This window comes from Drosophila ananassae, chromosome 3R (genome assembly GCF_017639315.1).
Source record: "Drosophila ananassae strain 14024-0371.13 chromosome 3R, ASM1763931v2, whole genome shotgun sequence".
Classification (NCBI taxonomy): Eukaryota; Metazoa; Arthropoda; class Insecta; order Diptera; family Drosophilidae; genus Drosophila; species Drosophila ananassae.
This window is the reverse complement of record NC_057930.1, coordinates 8,227,971-8,251,682: the sequence shown is the minus strand read 5'-3', so window position 1 is coordinate 8,251,682 and position 23,712 is coordinate 8,227,971. Positions and strand designations below refer to the sequence as shown.

The 23,712-nt window shown below is 45.4% G+C and overlaps 1 protein-coding gene and 1 long non-coding RNA gene across 4 annotated transcripts; one reads left to right on the top strand and one right to left on the bottom strand.

Moving 5' to 3' along the window:
• Window positions 1-54: 54 nt before the first annotated feature.
• On the bottom strand, window positions 55-23,672 carry LOC6505407 (phospholipid-transporting ATPase VA). 3 transcript variants are annotated; one of them, XM_044716023.1, is made up of 15 exons: window positions 23,167-23,672; window positions 15,500-16,716; window positions 5,297-5,477; window positions 5,045-5,224; window positions 4,852-4,976; window positions 3,733-4,794; window positions 3,337-3,668; window positions 2,852-3,224; window positions 2,626-2,793; window positions 2,226-2,565; window positions 1,981-2,166; window positions 1,673-1,873; window positions 1,429-1,616; window positions 1,231-1,371; window positions 55-1,063 (listed from the first exon to the last, which is right to left on the bottom strand). In XM_044716023.1, the coding sequence occupies exons 2-15, from the start codon at window positions 16,510-16,512 to the stop codon at window positions 1,015-1,017; spliced, it is 4,539 nt and encodes a 1,512-aa protein (XP_044571958.1). In that variant the 5' UTR covers window positions 16,513-16,716; window positions 23,167-23,672; the 3' UTR covers window positions 55-1,014. The 3 variants fall into 3 exon arrangements, with proteins under 3 accessions (XP_044571958.1, XP_001964882.3, XP_032311297.1); XM_001964846.4 differs by having other exon boundaries at window positions 1,286-1,371; XM_032455406.2 differs by having other exon boundaries at window positions 23,468-23,672.
• LOC116656064 lies at window positions 10,571-12,554 on the top strand. Its single transcript, XR_004311078.2, has 2 exons — window positions 10,571-11,141; window positions 12,023-12,554. It is a non-coding gene; the product is annotated as an uncharacterized LOC116656064 (long non-coding RNA).
• Window positions 23,673-23,712: the final 40 nt, after the last annotated feature.

The following is a 23,712-nucleotide window of genomic DNA, read 5'->3' as shown; positions in this document are numbered from 1 at the left end:
AAAAAACTGATAAGACTACAATGTCTTACAATTCAATTAAAAACAAAAAACTTGTAAGGTAAATATACATTTATTTCATTTAATGATTTCTTGCTTTTCAACAATGTAAATATTCAGCTAACGATTTTTGCTCTCTGGTATTTTCCTGTTAACGTGTTAACGTACCTAGTTAATTTCGAATTGCATTTAGGGGTTGTCTTACGGTTATCTTTTTGAAGAGAACTACGAGGAGTATAGTAATGGTTTAGTACAACTAATGGATTACAACAATCGATTAATACCACTTGTCAGTGCATGGTCTCAATAGAAAAGTAAAAGGTTCACCTGCTCGCACAACAAATCAAGAAACACAAATTAATCCATCTAACATAGTGGTCTATGAATATAGGTAGGTGTATACATATCTTATGCTTAGGTTTATTCTTCATGAGTGTAGAATCACAGCCTTTTCATCGAACTAGCAGTCGAATTGCAGTTCTGTTGTGTTTGAATTGTCAAGTATTTCGGTTAGGGTGATATACATTTTACATATTAGTTAGTTTAGCTAGTTAAAGTAGTCGTACGTGGTAGCGACCTGTAATAGCATTGTATTTTCGCTTCTGTTTAACAATAGTCGATTAGGTTGCTTCGCTACGGTCCTAGATCACTAAATCTCAACTTATATACAAATAAATATGTAAACTACGACATACATAAGTGCAATTGCTTTCCTTTCCTCCGTACTTAAGAGTCAGATTGGGAGTGGGAGTCTACGCGCTTCTTTAACAAATAATTCGCTAAACAATTTAATTCAATTGGTTACTAAGTACATTCAATCTAGTCCCTCGAGGAGAAGCTACAAAGAAATCGGAACAACTAAACGTCTATATAACTAATACAATGTTATTAATAATCGGTGTCGAAGGCCACATATTTAGAGTGAAAGCACATGTGATCAAGTTTGTGGGTTTGCTAGTCGTGTCCTTATCCTAGGATGGTGCCGAGATAGCCGATGAGTTGCATTTTGGCGCTCGATCAGGTAATCGTTGTTATAATCTGATTCTTAGACCCATAATCGGTGATTCTGCAAGATATTAAGATACTTTATTAGTAAAGGGAAAGCCATTACTGGAGGTGGGAGATAATGTTCAAATAAAAAGACACAAAATCATAATAAACTCATGCACAGAAATGTGAACTCAGGTCGTGCGAGGAAAGTAGTTGCTTTGCCAGTATTTTGTGCCTTTTTACCTATAGATCGATGAGGCTGATGTCGACCGCGACCAAGTAACTAATAAACCCTCACCTCTGCTGCGCTCCCGCTTGCTCTGCAGAATGACTTTGGTGCTGTCGTCGGGACAGAGCGAGATGCGCACGGTGGTCAGTAGAAGGCTGAAAGTAAACCATTATTTTAATACTTATTCTCAAAGACTTGAAAGAAACACCTACCGTGGCAGCACAGCCACCACTGTGGAGAGCAGTATCACCAGCCAGTGAACAGCGGAGCCAAAGCACACAAAGATCACCCAGTAGGTGGAGGGCAGGCCGAAGCAATTGACGCACATGGAGTTGTACACGATCGAGAAGAGGTAGAAGGAAGCTAGGCTAACCGCTATGGATATGACGTGCAGCACAGTCTGAAAACGGAATATTTAAATCAAGTCTAGTAATAAATTATCGCTATTGAACCTACCCAGGAACGAATTTCGATGGCGCAGTGCACCAGGTTGGCAAACAGGCAGGAGGCCGTTATCGTCGTCCCAAACTCCCAAATGCCGACGTCGCTCTCCGCGTAGGCGCACAGCGCCACGAAGAATATGACCAGGCTCTGGTAGAGAGCGTCGAGCAGTATCAGCCAGAAGTCGTGCGGCCTATATGCGACGCCCAGCCGGCCCTGAAACGACAAAAATAATTAATTGATATCCGGTTGCTCGCCGAAATCAGACCATTTACTGGCCGCCACGACAGTTTTGGATTAATAGAACCCGTTTTTCCACTCACATTTTTGTACAGATATGGATTCTTCAAGAGGAGGTCTTCGGGCACGCGCTTGTCATACACACCGATGGCCAGGGGCGGCAGGGACGTGAAGATCAGATTGTAGAGCATCAAGTACATCTGGTCCATCATGACGGAGCCGGAGAAGCCGCAGTACAGCTGGTACCAGAATATCAGAAAGACAAAGGCCTGCAATGGACAATAAGGGTTAGAAATAGTTTCTCTTCAAAAAGAGCTACTAATCCTACCGCATTCTTGTAGAAGAAATACAAAATCATTCGGGACAGTCGGTCGTAGCACCAGTAGCCATGCGAGAGCAACAACCTCTCCAGGTAGCGAAACCGGGACAGGGTGAAGTCGGCGGCCATCACGGCCTGCATGCCCTCCTGGCCGGAGATTCCCACGCCCACGTCGGCCATTTGGATCATGGACACGTCGTTGGCCCCGTCTCCGATGGCCAGCGTCCGCAGGTTCAGCTCCTCCTTGACCACCTTGACTAGGTATGCCTTCTGGAGCGGCGTGGAGCGACAGCAGAGCACCGAGGCGCATCGCTTGGCCAGTCGCAAGAATGGCAAAATGAGCTTCGATCTGTTGGAGGAGAGGAAGTGGTTAGCTCTGGAGATGAACGTAGAGTATCTTGTCGCTTACTTTGGATCTAGGATGAAGGTCAGGGTCTTGCCGTCCACCACCAATGCCCGTTGCTTCTTTCTCAGCGTCTGGCCGTAGCCCAGCGAGGACGTGGTCTTGGCATTCTCTATGTCAGTCAGGTAGAAGTTTATGGCCGTCTCCGCAGCATCCCGAGATCGCGCCGTTAGCCTGTTGGGTGGAATTTGGTCATGTAGTAATAGTTTTTGGATTGCGATGCTCCACTCACTTGATCAACTCCATTTGCTGGGTGAACAGCTTCGCGGAGTAGGCTATGTTGATGGCCGTTTCGGGCTTGTCGCCCGTCAGCACCCACACGGAGACTCCGGCGGCCAGCAGCGAGGCTATCGTCTCGGGCACTCCGTCCTGCAGCCGATCCTCAATGCCCGTTGCTCCGAGCAGCGTCAAGTTGCTCTCCAGCTTGGCGAACGAGTCGCGCAGTCTGCGCTCGCGGTTCTCCAGCGACATTTCGATCTCCTGGTGACGCGCCCACCAGTCCGTGTAGTCGGCGGAGTTGAGGGTCCTCTTGGCCATCACCAGGATGCGCAGACCCTCTCGTGCATACCGATCCAGCTGCTGCTGCGTCTGCTCGCGCAGAATGCCTAAAACGGGAATCGTTTAATTCAATTAAAGAGGTCCTCTCGAATAAAATATAAAAATAGACAGTTGAGTCGAAGCCAAGTCCACACTAAAGGACTGGAATTGGAAACCCACCTTCGGGACTGTTGTTGGGGCAGGGTGCCAGCACTGGCATGATGGAGCTGTCGGCCCCCTTGGTGTACAGCACGATCTCCTGGGTTCCCGTGCGCCGCACCACAATCGACATGCACTTGCGACTGGAGTCGAAGGGCAGGATCTTGAGTATTTCGTACTCCACCGGGGTGCCAGTGGTGGGCATGCTGACCAGGATGTGGTTGGGACTGCGGTTCAGCAGGCAGCAGTCGTAGCTGTAGGCGGCATTCACCAGAGCCAGCTCATCCGGGCTCTCGGCCTCGTACAAGGGTCTTCCGTCGGCTGTTCTGTAAATCGTCTCCGACTTGGTCGACCTGAAACCCAAAAACGGTCATAAACTTTTGGGGAAATATGTTGGGCAACTTTCTCACGACTTACGTCATCTTCATCCGCTTGCCCTGAGTCTTGCCGTTCAGGAAGGTGGCTATGCTGGTGATCTTCGAGTTGAAGACCGCCTTGGCCCTTCCCGTCGGGGATATGCTGTTTGACAGCGCCTTGCTCTTCATCGGCGGGGAGGGGGACTCCGACTCGGAGTTGGGCGACGACTCGGCCGAGCTGCTGATCGGCGAGAGAGTGGGCTGGTGGCTCTGGGCGGGCAGGGCGAAGAGCAGGTTCGGCGGCGGCGATGGCGTCACCGATCGTGACTCCGCCAGCCGAATGTAGCGATCTGCCGGAATGGAGGCTGGCTGCTGGGGCGCCGGCCCATTCAGTATCGTGGTGGTCGTGGTGGTGGTGGTGGTGCTGGCCAGCAGCTTCTGCCGCTGCTTGGTGAGCTTGAGGGTCGCCGGGCTGCAGCCCGTTTGCTGCACCTCGATTATGCCGCTGGCGTTCATCAGGTCCCGGTGCGGGGCGGCGCCCACGATGACCGTGTTGCAGATGGCCAGCACCATGAGGAACTCCTGGATGCGCTGGGCCGGCGGCGCCAGGTAGGAGCCCGGCGCCAGCTGCGCCATGTCACTGATCAGATTGTCGTTGGGCAGCAGCGGCGGGGCCGGGGCTCCCGGCTTCGAGTACATCTTTTCCAGCTCGGAGGGCGGGTGGTTGTAGTCCGCTCCGTTGACCACGCACCGCCGGAAAATCATCTTGTTCTCGGTGAGAGTGCCCGTCTTGTCGGAGAATATGTGCTGAATCTGGCCCAGTTCCTCCGTGATGTTCATGGCCCGGCACTCAGTTTGCTTGTTGGTGTCGGCGTCGTAGAGGTCGATGTTGTTGTGGATGTGGAACACCTGCAGGATCTTGCAGAGCTCGATGGTGACGTACAGCGACAGGGGGATCATCACCTGCAGGATGATGATGTACGTCCAGAAGGTCAGCATGCCCTCCACAACGGGGTTCACTTCGAAGGGCAGGTAGGGCACCGGGAAGTTGGTGAAGGAGCTGAGCCACATCCGGCACCCGATGGCGCCCACCACGCACAGCAACAACAGTATTATCACACACCTGGGGGATGGAATTAAACTTTAATCCTGCTGGGGGGCGGAAGCAAGTGGGACTCACCATATCACATCAATATTCATTTGCTGTTCCACCTGGGAGCGCTTGTACCTCGGACCACTGTTGTTCAGCATCGACTTGGTCTCATGTCCCGCGTAGACGACGATACCCTCGATGTAGTCCGTATTCTAAATGTGTGCGAGGGGGATTAATAGCTTTGGATAATCTACCGCGGAGTGCGGAGCGGTTCACCCACCTTCAGTCTGCTTTCTCTCAGCAAAAGGCACTCGGTCGAGATGGGCACACGCTCCCCAGTCGGATGTATTAAGGCCCCATGGAATCTATAGAGCTTGGTGGTCGGCGCATCCGCCTCCACGCGACTCACAAACTTGCTGGGCACAAAAATGCTCTGCATCTCCTCGAAGCCGCGCACAACCTGCCACAAAGTAATGCCGCAAATATCTGTAGAAATCGGATGGCGTGTCGCGCTGGCTGTCTGGGAACTTACCTCGCGCCGCTTCAGATTGGTCTCCCCGTCCAGGTCGCAGGTGTCTATGTAGCACACCCCATGGGGGTCGCTTGTCCGCAGCAGGAGGATGTCCGCCGGCACTGTTTCGTTGTTGGACAGGTGGACGATGTCCCCGACACGCAGGTCCTGCCACTTCACCTTCTTGTACCGCTCCGTCTCCCTGGAAGCCGAATCAGAAGTGGAATTATGGATTAGCTGTCATGGATGGGACAATAAAAGCTTCTATTCCCATCAATAAGTAGTATCTGATGGCAGGTAATAATATACAAACAGGTCCTGCTATCAAGATGCGTCACGGGAGAAGGCAGCTTGTTATTAAATATATTTAATTTGATAGAGATATTAGCTCCGACCGATTAAACCTGATTAGTTTTTAATGAACTCGTTCCGGGCAGTCCATATTCTCGCAATCCTCGCAAGTTCGTAAGTCAACTTGTTCTTTAAAACTTTTGAATAAATATTTGAGAATGTCAGACAATCGAAGCCCCCGAAAGTTGGAAATGTCAGAGCAGAACCCGGCAGTCACGAAATGTCGCCCCAGTTGTCATACCCATGCTGTAATCCCCATGCAGGTAATCCATCCAATATTCATGACAGTATCCTCATAACCAAAGCCCAATTATTGTCAAATGAACACCACGCAACTCGATTTACATGCGAGTGTTTTGGTTTGTTGTTTGGCTAGTGGGTAGTGGGTGGTCTAAGGTCAGGTACTGGAACTGGAACTAGGACTGGGTCTGGGATGATTCAATGCAAAGTGGCCCTCTAATAGAGGGGGCGGATGAGGGCTCTCGGCGGTCCGGGCTTGCATGTGGGCAGGTTGTTAAAAGTCGCAACCAAATTGCGAAATAATATGCCATCACTTGACCTCGGCCTTGGCCAGAAGATGATGGTGGAGGAGGAGGAGGAGGAGGAGGTTGCTCTGCGTCATGATGAAAGCATTCCATTTAATTTCAGGGCTTCATTTCCCCTCCACCATGTGTCGCGTATGTGTGCTCGTTCGGGATCCACGTAATCACGTCATCTTTGGCCTGCTTAGATATTTATGAAAGAGTCCGCGGAGCGAGTTGGAAAAGGTCTGCTGCCAGGAAAGTGGAAGCCAAAGGAAGTACAAGGACAGGGACAGGGACAGGGACAGGGGCAGGGACATGCCCGGACGGACAATTCCATTTCGTTCAAGTTCACGCTGCCTGGCCGTGGAAATAGTTATGGTTGAGAATGTAATTTTTTAAGAGTCGCGTGTCCATTGTCATTGGATGAACAGTGGCCTTGCAGGACTCTAGTCCAGATTGTGGCTCTGACATGTCCTGACAGCTTGCCTGTCAGTCACCAGTAACAACCACAATTACGACTGTTTATCCGCAGAGGAACAGGTCGGTGAAAGCTTTCCATCGCTCTAATTGGGTCATTAGCGAGATTGCACATTCTAACGCAATGACCTCCTCCTGGCCTCCTGGCCTCCTGGCCACTCTTGGCGCGAGTTCTTGCGGTTGTCTTTCTTGCTGCAAGTCGCCAATTAAGCCAGTTAAGCCCCCACTCCCAAGAGCACCTTATCAGCCATCTGACTGCGATAAGATATTGATTTCTTGAAAGGTTTAATCTCGGTTCTAGTTTTACTTTCTGCTCCCTTGGCCGCAAATCGATTAGAAGATTGCTTGGAGTTCCTGCAGGTGCCTGGGAGTACTCCGCAAGATTCTATTTCAGTTCAAAGAACTACCTCTGCCGTCGCGCCTTCAGATTTCTGCCATAAAACAGGAAATCGGCACTTTTATTTATTGACTTGCTTATCGGCCTTTTCGGAAAACACCTCATTCCCTACTTGATAACAACAAATCGAATTCGGGTGAAGCCCATTCCGATACAACAACCGGAACTTGAACTTATTTTTTATAAAAAACATGCTTGATGTTCTTTTTATTACTGGGATACTCGCCTTTCCCTCTTACTTTCATATTGCCATATTTTTATGTGGTCTGTCACTTTCACTGGCGATTCTCGGATTTGGGTCAAGCGCTGCTCACCCGCTGACCCACCACACCACCACCACACCACACCACACACGTCATCAATCAAGCTCCCATAGACCGAACAAAACAAAAAGAAACAAGGCCTTCGAGTGGCGGAGTGCCGGAGTGTCGGATCGTGGAGATGCGGGTTTTATCGAAGGTGACAGCTGCTGGGTCTTGTAATTATCATCGTTGTGTCGGTCGGCGGGTGTCGGCAGGTCCACTAACGAGCCAGGGATCCACCCACCGGGTATCGAGTAGCCAAGTCCCTGGGGGACTGCAGACCCTGCTTATTGCATGTCACCTAATTGGCGGCCGACTCATCGCGGATTCATATTCGCCCCGAGGGCGTCCCAGGCTGTTGAATCTTTAATACGGTGGCCCGAGTGCAATTACCGCGCCTGACTCGATTTATTAGGCGTTTTCGCGAAATGCAAAATTAATGCGACGGTAACTCGGCGATGAGCACGTTGATTGCCGAGCTATTGGCCCAACACCCCAGAAAGTGAAACTCACGCAATCCGAGTGTTTTGGCTTCGATTGGGCCATTGGAGCTCCCCTTGTGGGCTTGGCCTTGTGCTCCATAAGGTTGTTTTCTTCTGACAACTACTATACCACGGATGACATTACGGGAACCATTCCGCCGAATCATTGTGGTGACATTTAACATGCACCCCTATGCTCCAATTATTGATCTACGACCCTACGCATTCCTAGTTGAATGGAATGTGTATCTTGAACTCTGCCTGCCTCTAAATTGTTTGGTTAGCAGAGATCTACCGTATAGTAGTGAGATTTCCACTCAAGTGCCTTCCTTATAAGTGGGCCAATTGCGTCATATTGCGGCAGAACCGGGGAGGAAATTGTGCGCAGTGTAGTGAAGCATGCAGTTGATTATTTAGTGCTCCCATCTGGCAGGAGGCCGAAGTGGGTCATGCATGTTCGGTCGAGGTAGTTATGGAGCTGGGCATAGTGGGGTAATTTACCTAAACTTGGTCAAATGCGCATGCCTCCTCCTCCGCCTCTCGGCCAAGTCAATAAAAACGGTCGAACATAAACAGGAACCGGGAATGGGAAGTAGCTGGTGGCTAGTGGCTAGTCCGCCAGCATGTGGGCAGAAAGCTACTCACTAATACGCCAGTTCATGGAGAGGCAAGGCTGTTATTTAAAAGCCATTTTCCATAGGCCCAAAGCAAACACGCGTAGACAATTTGCCCAGACAGCCGTGGAGCTGGACAAGAAACCACCAACTACCAACCTGGGCAGCCAGCAAATTAGGCAAAACCCAACGAGGCATTAGCCAGGTTGTGTAAACACGGGGATAAGGACTCTGCTGGCTGAGTGGCTGGAGGACCCTCCCCCCGACACTTGTGGCATGAATAATTCAGTCTCTGTTGCCAAACTGGAGCGGGAGCACATACTTGTTAGTTGGTTCGGACTAATCGATATGGTGTAGTGGCCATAAATCACTCCCCAGAGCAATGGGCTCACCTTGACTCACTCATGACATCAACGATAGAAGCGAGTTCCATTAATGAAAAGTTTACAGACAACTCCAGAGTGCCGCCCAGAGTGCCACCCCCTCCGAAGGTCGTCCTTGCACTGTCTATCACGCTGAGCTCAGCTGCTCGGCATTACAATTATGGCGTTAATGCACCCGGCTCTAATGGCACACCCATTTCCTTGGCCCAACCAAAGCAAACACTGGAAAGTCAGAACCCAGAACCCGAGCAAACAGAGCACGCAAGTGATTTTTATAATCAATTTTTAAAGTTTTGCTCCGCTGGCGAGCAGGGCCCAGCGGTGCATCATTAACTCGGCCAAGAGCCAAGAGCCATCGCGCATGAATCAATCATGTAAACATTATTAAGCACCGAGGGCCGTGGGCCGTGGCTCGGTTCGATGGACACTGGTGTGTACTTAACCCACCTACCTTTGGCCCGCTCCGCCACCAGCAAGCCGGAGAGAAATGAAAAGACAGTTTGGCCATGTAATTAGCTTGTTGCACGCAACCGGACTCGAATCCGGACTCCGGAGGACTTGGAAGCCTACGTCCGAATGCCCGGGGGACCCGCCCCCACAGTTCGCTCAATTGCGCGTCTAAATTAATAATTAATAAAGCACTTTTCCCCAGGCGGAGGCGGAGGCGGAATGCCGTCGCAGCCAAAGCTCGTGCGACAATTAAGGCAGTAAGGTCAATTATTGGGAAAGGCCAAACAAAGTCGGTTTATTTGTCCAACCAAAGAGCCAACAAACAGACTGGACTGACAGACTGACGAACCAGCAAGCCGCTGGTTCAATGAATGCCCAGTGTCTCATTCTCGAGTTACTTGCTACCATTTGACTCTGAAGGCACTCTGAACTGGAAGCTATCTCTGGAATTCTTGTTCCATCTCAACAGCGGTTTGCACTTCCAGATTGCCTCGGCAGAGTTGCGTCACAAAGGGACCTACAATCAGATCTATGCAAATATTCTAATGGGGCTGCTCCCCTTTTAAGCATATTGGGGAGTAAACAGGGAGAAACAGTCTCGAAGTGAGATCCACAATCGCATGCTTTGTACTTCCCTGACTGACTTCCCTGTTTCTGATATTTGCCCACCTAAACAAATTTAATTATAAGCCTGAGTATAATTTTTCAAAGTCTTTGCAAGGCTTGTTCTCAAGACACATCTATGAGGCGTACTATCTGGCCATCTGTACTACATTTGTGTCATTGGAAGTGTTTCAATATTAACTCAAGTGCTAATATACCTGGTTGGAAACTGTCTCGAAAAGGTTAACTACCTGAGCTGTTTATCTCTAAGAGTGTGCAATGGCACTCACTATACTTTATAGAGTATTCTGGGGTTCTACTGTCCCCATAACCCCGAAGAGCTCCATCTGGCAGAGTTATATGTCAAAGTACTACCACTACTAGCCAGTGATAAGCGGATTCCAGAACTCAATAGCATGGCAACAAAGCCATAAACCACGAAGAAACAATTCATTTCCTAGAATTATATTTTTAATGATTTTTTCGAATCATGTCTCGTTGCAACAGCAATCAGTTGGCTCGCCAGAAATCAGAGAAACCTTGCTGGTGCTGGTGTGATGGATTAGAGCTCCACGTCTTGGCCAACACAGCTCTGTCCCTGAGCTCCGCCCTGAGCTTTGGCTTTGGCTTCGGCCTGAACCCCCCCACCTGGCTGGCAGCGAGTCAGTGACACTGCAAGAAGACAAATAGGAAAACTTGACCAGCCAGAGTCGCAGCCGCAAACAGCAAACAATTGCAGCGCGGCGTTGATGGTCTCTGGGGTTTGTTAACACGGCCATTAGACGGCCAGGCCGGCCCGGGGATCAGGTTTAGCCTCTGCGCCGAGAGATTGGCTGGGATTCTTGGGTTGCTAGACAAGCGCGTGAGTCTGTAGGAGATCTCGATCGAGACCGAGCCGAGTAGCAGTCGCAGACTCAGACTGAGGCAGTTAACGATGATTGCCAACCGGTTTGGATGGAAAACCCGTTTGTCTGTTGCTGTATTTTAGCATTTTCAATGTCATGAGTTCGGACAGACGGGCAGAGTAAGTGCGTGCTGGTCGGCGCACTCGGCGAAAAAAAAAAAACCACATAAGCCTCCTACCAACTGAGAAAACATCAGCCCCAAACATTAACCCAAAATCGGAGGAGCTTAGAACTGATACGCCCCAGTAGAGCATAACTATCAGGGCGATCGTCGTCATCATCAGTGGTTCGGTTCTGGCTCCAGAACCACATCCGTGAGGCGCTCGGCACTCGGTTCTAAACAGTTCTGCGGTTGTGCCGCCGCGTTTGCCTTTCAAGGTTGGCGTTTCTCTCTTTTTTGTAGTTTTTTGTTATTTTTTTTTTGGACAAAGCCCACAACGTGCCCCACTCAGTTTCTTCCCACAACCTTGCTGGCCGTATTCTATGCATATTTTATGCAGAAACCGCAGAAGCCAGATCCAAAATCATAGGGCCCGGTCCTAAGGTGTTGACTCAGCGGCCGGCGCAACAGAATATATTCATGCAGTTTCGGTGAAAGTGTACACTTGACACCTGGGAGAAATTGCACCTGATAGGTCTGCGGACTGCCGGCGTGTTGGGTAACTTTTCTCATGACTCCCCCGACATCTAAGTGGCCAATCATCCCAAAGTGTGGACAATGGAATTATAAACGGTGTGCCTCTAATTACACAGTCTATTACTCAATCGAACAGAGTCTATATGATTTTTACATCAAATATTAAACAGGCGGGTCAAGTGCGAAATGGTTCTAGATAAGTTTGCCTTACAACTTCCTGGAAATAATATTTATTTGGCAATTCTTAAATCGCAATTCAGAATGAAATCAGAAAGTTTATTATCGAATGGCTGGCAGATTATTGTTTACGGCTTCCGCTTATTCTGGCACGATTCTCGGCCCGCGGGCGAGATCGCCAGATGCCCAAGACACCATTCTTGCATAACTCTTACATGGCTCTGCAGCGAGTGCAATTCTTCTGTTTATGACTTCTTGCCGGCCAGCTTACGTAAGCAGAAAAATTCCATTCTGGGGGAAAAAAAACGATAATAAAGTGACCTCGACTTCATGTTGATTAGCGTTGGGAATTTTCTCGAGCGCCCTTAATTTTCCAATGGCGGGCAATGGGCAGGAATGAAAAGTGCGATTTGATTGCGAATTTATTCTCATTTCCCTTCTCCAGCGATGGCGCGTCATGGGGCACAAGTGGCAGCCGAACAATCAGCGAGCCAGGAATTGAGGCAAAACTCTGATTGAATCACCAGGGAGCAGCATGACTGGATCGTGGTTTTACGACCCAAGACAGATTATCCCGTTCTTCTGAGTCACATTAACCCTACAGACACTGCCTTCTACTCGTATTAACCCTATACTTCCTCCCACTTTACATATCACGTGGGTTTGAACTTCTAACCGTGTCAGAAATTTTTATTTTTTTTTTCAATTTTCTTGAAAAATGATTATTTTTATAGACTATTAAAAATTGTAAATAAATATAAGCAATTGAAAAATTTTTACTTGATTCTTTACTTTCAATAGCTCTGCTTTTGTTTTATATCACTACTATTATTTAATTTCCATTAACAAGTGAGTTCGAACCAGAACCAATTGAATTCTGTTTATACTTTATTTTATTTTCTTTTAAATCGCCTGAAAATATAGTTTATTTTGTCATTGACTTTGACGGATTCTAAATAAAGATAAACTATTGAACATGGAATTGGAATTTAATTTTTATTTTTAATTTTTCTCTATATATGTATGTATTATATAACTATTATTATTAAAATTCCATTAAAAATGAAATTTTAAAAACAATGAAATTGTTTTTTTGTTCTAAAACAGTTTGAAATTTAGTTTTTTTTTCCATTAAAAAGAGCAGTTTCAAGTGAAGATAAAAAATTTAAATAAATTTATATATTGAAATATTATTATTTTATTTTATTTTAAATTAAATGGGTTCAAATTTCCAACCACGCCAGAAACAATACAATTTATTTTTGAATAATCATAAAAAATAACTCATTTTTTCCATTACTAAGGCAGATTCTAAATATTAATAATTACAAGATATTACTTTAAGAAACCCAGTTTTAATGTTCAATTTATATTTTTGTTTACATAACTATTGTTTTTCAAGTTCCAACTGCTTCCTGAAAGACCGCCAATGACTAATCCTGGTGTGTTAATCGATTTGGTTACGTGTTCCAGCAAGAGCCGCAGACTTTGGCATTTTATTCGGGTTTAATAACCCGGTTAGCACGTCCGAATGCCTTCGATTGGGTTGCAATTAGCAGCTATGGCTCAAATGGAGAGAAATTTGGCTAAATCGACGTAGCTGGCCAAGTGGAATGTTTGAGATTCACCTTGATCCAATAAACGGCTCACGTAGAGCCCACAATGGGGAACTGTGGAGTGAATAGCAGTACAGTGATTCGAGTCGAGTGATTCGCATTCCCCCGACATGCCACTTGTGACTCATTGCATATGTGCTCTTGAAGTGGTGGTGGACTGGTGGACGAAAATCGGACAACCGTGAGATGGTCAGGGCCGAAAAACTGGAAATGCTGCCTCCGTAGGCCTGTTTTTCAAAGACCCGAACAGGCTGTGCTTCTCATTAGCATATGCTTTTGGGGAATGATTTTTAAGATTTAATATATTTTTTAACTTCAATAAGACATGCTTTGCTTTCAAGCTAGTTGGCCAACAACTCTGGTCTATGGTCTATAGTATAATTGGCAACAGCGATGTGTAAGTTCATTGGTCAGCCGCTCACGACAGGCCAATAGTGGGGGTTCTTCTGGCCATTGTTGGTGCTTGGCGGTTGGCCTGGCCTGGCCTGGGCCGGAGGGAAGACACGTGCAATGCAAGTAAATTGTCACTTGGATGGAAAGTCGCACCGACCGACGAAAGGTGAGAGCAGGAACGGAACAAGCCAGGTATACTACATAAAGTATGCGTCAACCACGCGCGAATGTGGGACAAACTCAGCCCAACCGCAAGAGCCATTTCGAGCTCGAGCGGCGAGGGAAAGTTTACCCAGCGTAGTTATTATTGTTGTGCTTCTGCCTGCGCCTCTCCGCTGGCGGCTGTTTATCGATTTCTAGATCACGTTTTAAAATATGTACACCAAACAAATGGCAAACAAACACAATTTCCACGAGCCACCAGCAACCAGCAACCAGTGGCCGGGCAGCCAGCGAGGGTGGGAAATCACAGCCCCGGGCCTCTCGAGTGGCTCGTTAAAATCTGTCTGGCCCGGAGGCTCGAATTGCTCGACTTTGAGGGCAACCCGACCCCCGTTCACAGATTGTTTTCCTTTTGGCTTACTTTTCATAAACTTTTACTGACTTTTCCCACCAGGAAATTGACAAATTGCGGGTGGGAAACGGCGTCCTTAAAGTTGATCCAATTGTTAGTTAGTTTGAAGTGGTTTTGGGAAAAACTTTGAACATAATTCAATTGTTTAAACATTTCTTTACGGAAGGGGAGCTCAATAGGGGGTTTTGGGAGTTACTACAGCGCGGCAGATTAAGATACAGAGGGATAACTAGTTCCCGGTAAACTGAATCAACTTAAAAGTAACCTTCCATTTACCAAAAAAAAAGGAAAAAGGAGATTAGATTAGTAAACATCATCGGACATTCTCGGCCGTGTCAGATTAGATAGAGTGTGATAATTCAGGCTAAAGACAGTATATTTCACTAATCTGTCACTAGAAACTTGTAAAAAAATGGTGGCTATTTTAAGTTGAGGAAAATAGTTCAAGGATGCCAAAAAATATATAATCTGCCGATTTCCATAAGCCGAAATAAGAAAAATAGAGCACAACATTCATTTAAGGCATTAAGGTCCAAATAGTTTCAATATCTGACAGCTGACTTTACTTTAAAGGGTATTATTATGTTCTTATAATCACAAGCACTATACCTATGAACATTTTGATATATTTTATTTATTTGATGTGACTTAATGATTTAAAATACAATTCTAGTTTGCTAAATTGTCAGACTCAGCAGAGATGGTCAGGAACAGCACTTCTAGGACATTAAGATCAACCGGATCAAGCGAGAGAGGTAGTTTTTAATGTATCTACCTGGTAGAATACTTCAAATGAAACATCATTTATCTATCTGTTGAATCTACCATCAATCTGGAAGATTCTGCCACGATCGAGAATGGCAATGTCAGGATTTTCATTCTAATGCATTTTTATTAACAACAGCGAGTTTAAATCAGATATACATATACATATGTATAAAATGGAGTACTTGTTTATATATGTATACTTAACATCCTCTAAGAAAATCAGACGCGCTCCATAAATTCAATTTTTCAACCGTCCATCACAGAAATTGGCAGACTCCTAACCTAATCTGGATAGGTTAAGGCTGCGATGTGATGGACTAAGGACCCTCACATCCATTTGAGCCTCTGGGGCTCCTTGTATTACCCCTCAACTGGCAGATTAACATTCGTACATTTTTAAAAATACATCTTACATGGATGGCATCACAATCTGCCGTGCTTTATAAAGTCTAAGTCATTATAATTTAAATCCGCAATCCAATCAGTCTCTAAGACACTCGAGTCACTCCCGAGCTTCCCTACTTTTCCCCTTAAATCCTTTTTAAATCAAAAATAAAAAAAGCCAACTCACCCGTCGTACACCCTGCAGGTGGTGTTGTTGATCCGCTTGTCGGATGCCCTCCGCCTCCGATCCTCGAACAAGTCCTTCACCGCCGTCACCCCGAGCACGAACAGCACCGGGATCATGGCCACCTCCTTGCCGAAGGCGTTGATCGCCGGCACCCAGTTCAGCAGGACGATGAAGATGAAGTACAGGTTGGCCACGCGGTGGAACTGCTCCAGCAGGTTCTTCGGGATGAACGAGAGCAGCGTGTACTTGGTCGTCCGGATCTTGTTGCCGACAAAGTGGCCGTTGGGGTGGTCCCGCTTGGGGGTCTTCGGCGGCACTGTGTGGTTGGGCACCACCATCCGGTAGCTGCGCTCCTCGAACTTGTCGCTGGTTTTGTAGTTGCAGAGCGTGAACCGCTTCCACCAGGGCGGGTCCTCCGTCCGCCGGAGGGTGTATATCGACTCGGAGCGGGAGGCCTGCCGGGAGTGGCCGCGTCCTCCCGTCGCCGAGGTGGGGGCCGAGGGCTCCCGCACCGGCTCCTCCTTGTGGCCCGGCGGCAGGATGAAGTCGGTCTTGGATCCAACCCGGCTGTGGCCCCGCCCCGTGGGCGCCGCACTGCCCGGGGGCGAGTCGGTGATCTGGCCCTGGGAGAAGGCCCGCTGGTGGCCCTTCATGGCCGACTTGATGGGCCGGCCATTGGCGGCCACGATGGCTCCTCCGCCGTGGCTGATGGACCGGGCGTGTCCCCGCGACGCAGCCGCGACTGCCACGCCGGGGATGCCCTGGCCGCCGCCGGGGGCGCTACCTACGACCGGATTGCCGCCCGGAAAGACATACGTCCGCTCCGGTTCGCCAGCTACTCCTCCCAGGCCCGCGGGCGTGGTCATCATCAGGCTGGTGGTGGCAGAGGCATGGGGCAGGGGCAGGGTCGACGGTTGTGGTGGGTTGTCGCCGGAGAGGTTGGGTGGGGCGGAGCGCTGCTGCTGCACCACTAGAAACTTTCGCCGCAAGTCTTCGGTGTTCGCTGAGGGCATCTTCGCAGGCCACAACCATCAGGTCACCGTCTTCGGCCTGGCCTCGATCTCCTCGGATATGTATGGTCCTCTGGTCGCTGCTGTCGATGGCTTCTTATCCTTATTGGGAATCTGGCAGAGCTTTCCAGTCCAGAACTGCTCTTAGCACCAAGCCCGGCACGTGGCGGACGTCATCACTGGCCTCGCAGCAGTTGAGGCCTTCATCTGGAAATAAAATGTGAAAAAAAGGCAATTAGGCGCGCTTATCAACAAAATAAGAGTACTTTTATGGAATTAAATATTTATGGAACTAGTTTTAATTTCTCCCTGATTACAGATTATTTTTGCAGTAAACTACAACGAGGCTGCCTCATTACCAGCCAGGAGTTTATCGAACCCGAGGTACTCGAGCAACGAGCGAAAATACAAAAGATTTGAACGAAACTGGGTGCTTGGAGACCGCCCTTGGAGCGAGGCCCGTAGCTTCCGATAAGCCGGAGACGGACGGAAAGAGCTGCGACCATCGCCCAGACCCACGCCCCAGCAAGGTCAAGAGCCACTGGGAGGGAGCTGGCTCTTTGCTTCAAATCTGGCGTGTGGGCCCGAGGTCTCGGTCTCAAGCTCCATCGATTGTCGCGCATTCGGAAAAAGTTCAAGGCTCCGAAAGACACAGAGCCGAGCTGAACTTTGATTTCAGAGCTGTCAGAGGTGTCAGAGCGGCGAGGTCAGCCTCAATGAGACATTCTTTTCAGCTCGCTGGTAAATGGCTGGCAACTGAGTTCTGCCTGTTACTTCCTAATACGAGAACAAAGTCCTAGCACACAAGGGCAGACCTTGTAGTTTGTTTTATTTTTAAAGAGGAAGTAGTAGATGGTGTTTGGAACAAGCTTCTTCGAAAAATCATCCGATCTTAACTCATTTTTAATTAATTTATTGCATCTTTTGGCGATGAACTAATTCGAGAAGCCAACCAGCCCCATGGCGTAATGCTCGCCCAAATTGCCAAATACATACGTTCGATTGCGGTCTCTATATATCTCTATATATATAGAGACACAGAGCTGTGTATACAGACCCAAAAGATGCTAAAAACGAACTGGCACACGACTGAATTCCAATTCGTTTCCATTTCCACGAGATTGTTCCTAATTTGTGGAGTCATTTTCGGAAAGAATCGTACTTTCTTTGTCGATAGTTGGGTCTGGTCATCCGGCTTTCATTAGTTTCTTGACTCTGGTCGTGTCTAGAAGCCATAAAGCGACGCCCCAGACTGGCTGTCGGCCTGTCGGGCTGTCTGGCGGACTTTTAATTTTCCTTTCTTCCATTTTACGAGCCAGAGACCACTAGAAGATACTTTCGAGAGCCGAAACTTGATTTATTTGTTGGTAGGTAGCTTCTGACCAGGCCAATTAGTAGAACCAACTTCAAAGTGTCTGCTTATCGGTATCGGAACTTGCCCCTTCCGATGCCCCGAAAAGGGAATTATTTTTAGCCACGCACATGCGAAGATAAACAATTCCGCAGGCCAAGCCCAAAACCGGGTGCAATTTCCAGATATACAAAAATAAATTGCGATTCCGAAGCAGAGTTCATTGCATTTTCGGAAGAAAACAAACGCCAGATGGCCGAGAACTCTCCGATTTGCGAATAATAGCTGCCAAAGTGCCTCGCAATGCCCGGCGACCTTGCATTGAAAACGCATTTATGGTCAGCCAATTATAAGTTAATTGTTTATTCACTCAGAGCCAGCGCATAAAGCCAACAATATGTTTAGCAATTATTATAATTTGGAGTTTATAATAAGGCCTGCCCTTCAAATACTTCAATAACTAAGTCTCAGATCGCTCGAAACCCAAAGTATTTCGCATTTTTGAAAATCTCTAAAACGCAAAAGGCGGCAGGCGCCAGGCGGTCAAAAGGTGAACTCGCTCCGAATGTTTACAAATAAAATGTAAGCCAAATATTTATTTGTGGAAAGATTCATCCGCTGAAGAGCTGAAACCGTAAACAATTCGCCAAAAATAATGGATTTCTTCGCTCCAGATGCACACTGCTCTTTGATTTGTTTTTTGCTTTGAATTCCCATTCTATCATTAACTTGAAAGTGGAAATAATCGGGCAGGGCAGCTGTTCAAAGCTTTTCGAGATATTATGGCCCGTGCAACGGGGCGTATAATTGATATTGCACCGCGAGTGATGAATAATTACTCCCCCGATAAGAATAAACTAGCTGGCTTATGTAATGGCGACTGAATGCCAAAGTTTATTTATGAACCTCCGTAAATCTGTTGCTCGTAAATCCCATCGAGTCAAAGACCCTAGCAAATGTCGTACAAATCAGTATATTCCCAGTCATCGGTATGCTAATTTTGTGGACTGTCGGGCGTCGAGCTGGTTAATTAAGGCATCTCTGTGAGTCCGAACAATGGAGTTCGAAGCTCTGGCATTTGACATGGGAGACTTCCGACCGCCCTGAGAATATTCACGCCACCAAGCCAGTCTCCAGCAACTGGGCGGGCGGAGGAGTGGAGTTTCACAACTAATTAGGAACTGTCTGCCGCTGGTATCTATTCAATTACATCGGCTCCGCGTCATCAGACTCGATGGGCCAAGAAAAAGCTCACTACCGGCGATGTCAACGTGTCAAAAAATCAACAAATCTAATCGGGGAAGGTCTTCAATTTTAAGCCTTGCAATAAATTGCATTTCAGAGTATGATATTTTTATTTCCAGCCAGTCACGCGGCAGTCACGCACCCATCACCACCATGACACCCAACAGCTGGGCGCCTCCACTCGCCACCTTCCGATTGAATCTTTGACCCAAGTGTAGCGCTTTACGCGAAATTAACATACAAATGTATTCAATTATTCGCATTCCTCCTTAATTCGCCTTAGGGCCAGAGATCGATTGCCTTTCGATACGAACTAAGTAACTAATAAGCAAATAAAGCTATTTTTAGGGCATAGACGGAGCTTCAATGCCCTACTGATGGTACTTTTAGGGGAATATCTTGACTAATGTGCCTACGATTTTTAAGCTAATGCCTTAAAAAATTTGTAGGAGGATTCTTTAGAGATCTGCATTAAAACACAGAAACAAAAACAATTATTTAAAAAAAATATACATTACTTCTTGATACAGCCACTATATCTTCACAATATCCCCTCCCTATACATTTTTCTGATTGCCAATTTTAAAGAAAATTATACTTTAAATTTTAAAGTATAAAAATAGCATTAAAAATAGTAACTAATAAACAAATAAAGCACTTTTTGGGGCATAGACGGAGCGTGAATACCCTACTATTCGTACTTTTAAGGGCGTATCTTGACTAATCTGCCTACGATTTTTGAGCTCAATGCCATAAACGATTTGTAGAAAGATTCTTTAGAGATCTGCATTAAAACACAGAAGCAAAAAATTATATATTATAATTAATTATAAGGATTAAATACATAACTACTTGATAGTACTACTATATCTTTCCCAATATCCACTCCCTATAAATTTTCCTGATAAACCCGCTTTAACCACTGCCGATTTGGAATAACATCATACTAGCTCAGCAAAGGCATTAAAAATAGACATTGTTTGTTTTCTTTCACTTGCTGCCCCGACTCACACCTGCCCCAACTCATTAAAGTTAATGACGAAAAGGCGTTGGCTGGAAAAGAAAGGCAGGAAAGTGACTGAAATTGCTGTGTTTTTGTCAAGATAGTGGCTTGTAAGAAAAAAAATGCGGAGCAGAAGTTTAAAATATTATTTTCCATACATTAGGTCACTGTTCGAATCAGTCGCCGTTAAAATTTTGCATCCGCAAGATAAACGGCCGGATCGTAAATTTAAAGGCGAGCAAAGCCCAGCACAGGAAGCGATAAGCGAAAGCCAGCACAAAGGGAGGTCTAATGTACTTCAAAGAACCAGCTCCATTGTTGGTCAGCAGAAATAGAAATTCATGCAATATGTGTGGTTTGGATCGCGCTTCTGGGATCTGCAACTGAGAACATGTGGCAGAGATTCTATTTTGGAATGAAATCATTTTCGAGCACAAGTACTGGATTTCGACACAATCGATTCCTCCTTTTTGCCAAAGATAAGCGGGTCTATAACTGAATTGAGCGATAAAGCACCAATCATTGTGACGGGAGGGAGTTTTATGGACTCTATCCATGCGATATCGCTAATCGAATAGTTTATCGCGAGCACGAACCCCGAACAGCAGTAGAACCATGAGAACGCAACTAGGAATCAATTAAGCTAGGACAGGTATGGCGCGGGGAGCTTCGCGCTCGAGTGCCAGCGATACAAATAAACGCAAAAGTGTGACAGCTTAGCTTGATTGTGGGTCGGACCGTGATGTAGAATGCCATTCCGGTGGTGCGCACTCCGACATCTGGCGGTGTGATAAGGCCCTGGAGCGCGCAGCCACGCGATGTGGCCCAGCCACGTACTCCCCGATACCAGAGGCGTTTGGCATTTGCTTATCAACTTACACGAGTTGACAACCAAAGCTAATGACTATTTCTTCGATAGCTGGCTAGGAACTGGCTAAAATTGTATGAAAAAATCTTTTCGTTGCTTTTTTGTTCCATACAATAGCGATTGTTTTGAAATTCTTTACACCATTTTTGGATGTTATTTACCAGGGAATAGTTTTTTTTTCCAAATTTGTATTTTTTTTAAATATTTTTTATTCGAAAATTAACTTTTTTTCTGACTAAAACAATTATACTAAAATCTACTTTAAGGGTTTCTTGCCGTGAAGACGACGTGTCTGAAGCTGATTTTTAGGAAATCTTTGTCCAATCTTTGCCCAACTAAAAAAAAAAACTTTTAATTTTTACCATAGCTTGGTATTTAATATTTTATTTTATTTATTATTTATCTTATTTTAAGTACAACACAAATTTTGAATTAGGGACTTCTTAAAATTCTGTGTTATGTTACTAAATGTTACTAAAAATTTAAAATTTTACCCTTGTGGCTATCGCGATTAAAGTAAACTGAGTAGTCTGCACTGAAAAAAATTGAATTTGTATCTCTTTGGCTATGGCATGAACTAAACAATTTGTAAATATTGCAAAATGTACATTTTTACACGACTGGCAATTTTTTTTCTTTAATTATAATTTTTTTTTTTTTTCACAAGCCTCTTCAATTCTTTAAGTTATATAATTTAAGTTATATATTTAAGTTATATATTTTCATAGCTAGTTGAAACAAATTAGTTTCGAGAACAACGCGTTTGAATGTTAAATAATAAATGCATTCCTTCTCGGTGGCATAACTTTGAAACGGCATATAGTAGTGTAAATAATAATAATAATATTTATATATTATAAAAATATTCTAAATAGTTTATAAATACAATTTAATTGAGGAAATTGTTGGAAAAGCATGACATCACCTCCTAAAGGTTCTCTAAAATTTAAATTTCAAAAAGACCTCCAAGTGTTGCTTGTGAAAATCAATTTTCTAACGGTGTGATTTTGATTTTAAGATTTTTGAGTTATTCCTATACATCCATTAATATTTGACACAAAACTGTTAAATGGTCTAACTATAAAATGCAGTTTATGAATATAAATATGCCTCCATAAATATTTGCAACAATATAGTTTAAAAGGGCAACTGTAGTTTGGAATTTATGGAAATAAATAAAACTTAATAGTTTGGTCAAGAAAGAATCAGAAAAATGTGTCATTTTCGGACCAATACCCCCAAGTAACCTCCGAGCTAGTGTTAGTTTCGAGTGATTAGAGCTGCTGTGATGACAACAAGTGTAAACCGGATAATGAAACATCACAACAATTCACCCAGACATCATCATCATCATCATTAAGGACAAAGAAATTTATCATCGAAGGAAACCGGGAGGATGGAAGGGAGCCAAGGGTTTTTGAATGCGGCAAGCGGCAATGCCATTTTTGTTTTTTAAAACTGTCAACAAGAGCTGAATATGATAAACATCTGGAAACGTGTCTTCGAATATCGAAAATTTATCCCTGTAATTTATGTCCTTTTGTGGCTAAAACCACAACGGGATCCCACATTAAATTTTGCAAGGGGGAAAATGGGGTACCGTTTGTTCCAAACACGGACCTCTTAGAAGTTCGAAAAAATTGGTTAAATCTACAAAATAAAGTAGAAATTTTAAGTGTTGTTAATTATTCAGAACCATTGTATTAGGCCAAAATAGATTTCAAGTCTAATATTGTCAAAATTAGTGTAAGATCTCATTTCTCAAACTCTCAAACATGAGTTTCTCGTATTAAGTTTAAGTTAAGAGTGTATGGGAGTTTAAGAGCCCAATAAAACTTCAAGCTGAATAATAGAAAAAACAAAAATTTTCATCTCTCTTAAAAAATTCTCTTTTTTCTAAGAGCCAAATAAAATTTCAAGCTGAATAAAAAAAAAAACAAAAATTTTCATCTCTCAAATTTTTTTCTCTCAAAAAAAATTCTCTCTTTTCTGCAGAGCCCTCGAAATGTGGCAACGCCAAAAAGCGCCCTCTCCAGAGGCTTCAAGATCTGGCAACCCGAATGAGGGGAAAAAGGAGGAAATTTTTTTTAGTTATAAAATTTTAGCAAGCTAAAAAAAATAATTGTTATTTTCTACTTTTTTCCGCCTTAAATTTGTGCAATACGATTTGTTGTATCGCGCGTCATTTACCAGGCTCTCTGGTCATTTACCACGCAACCGAAAAAACCCGCCGCCACCGCCGCTCACTTTTTCATTTCTTTGCCTTTGCCTGAACCTTTTTTTCGTTTTCATTTGCTGTTTTTCACATTTTTGTGCCACGATTATTTGTTGTCGAGGTGTCGGCTTTGTTGTTGCTAAGAATTTTCATACAATTATGGCCCAAATAGCATTTTCACTTTTTCAGCCAAACACTCACACACACACAGCGCAGGCAACCACACATACACACAATTGTTTGGCTCCGTTTTAAATGAAAACAATAAATATTTACATCGACTTCTTTTTTCACTAATAGATAACGAACGATTAGTAGCACACGCCACGGAAAATCCAAAAATCCGACGAAACAAAGAAACGAAAAACAAATTTAACGTTTGGTTTTAATGCTCAGATACAGAGCGACCGCACTTCCGTCGCGTCCGCACAGTGGAGAGTTTTTTTCGATTCTGGCAGTTGTTATTTTGGGCCCACTGTGAGAGTTTCGAAATTAGAGTGGCCAGGCTGTTGCTACCTTAG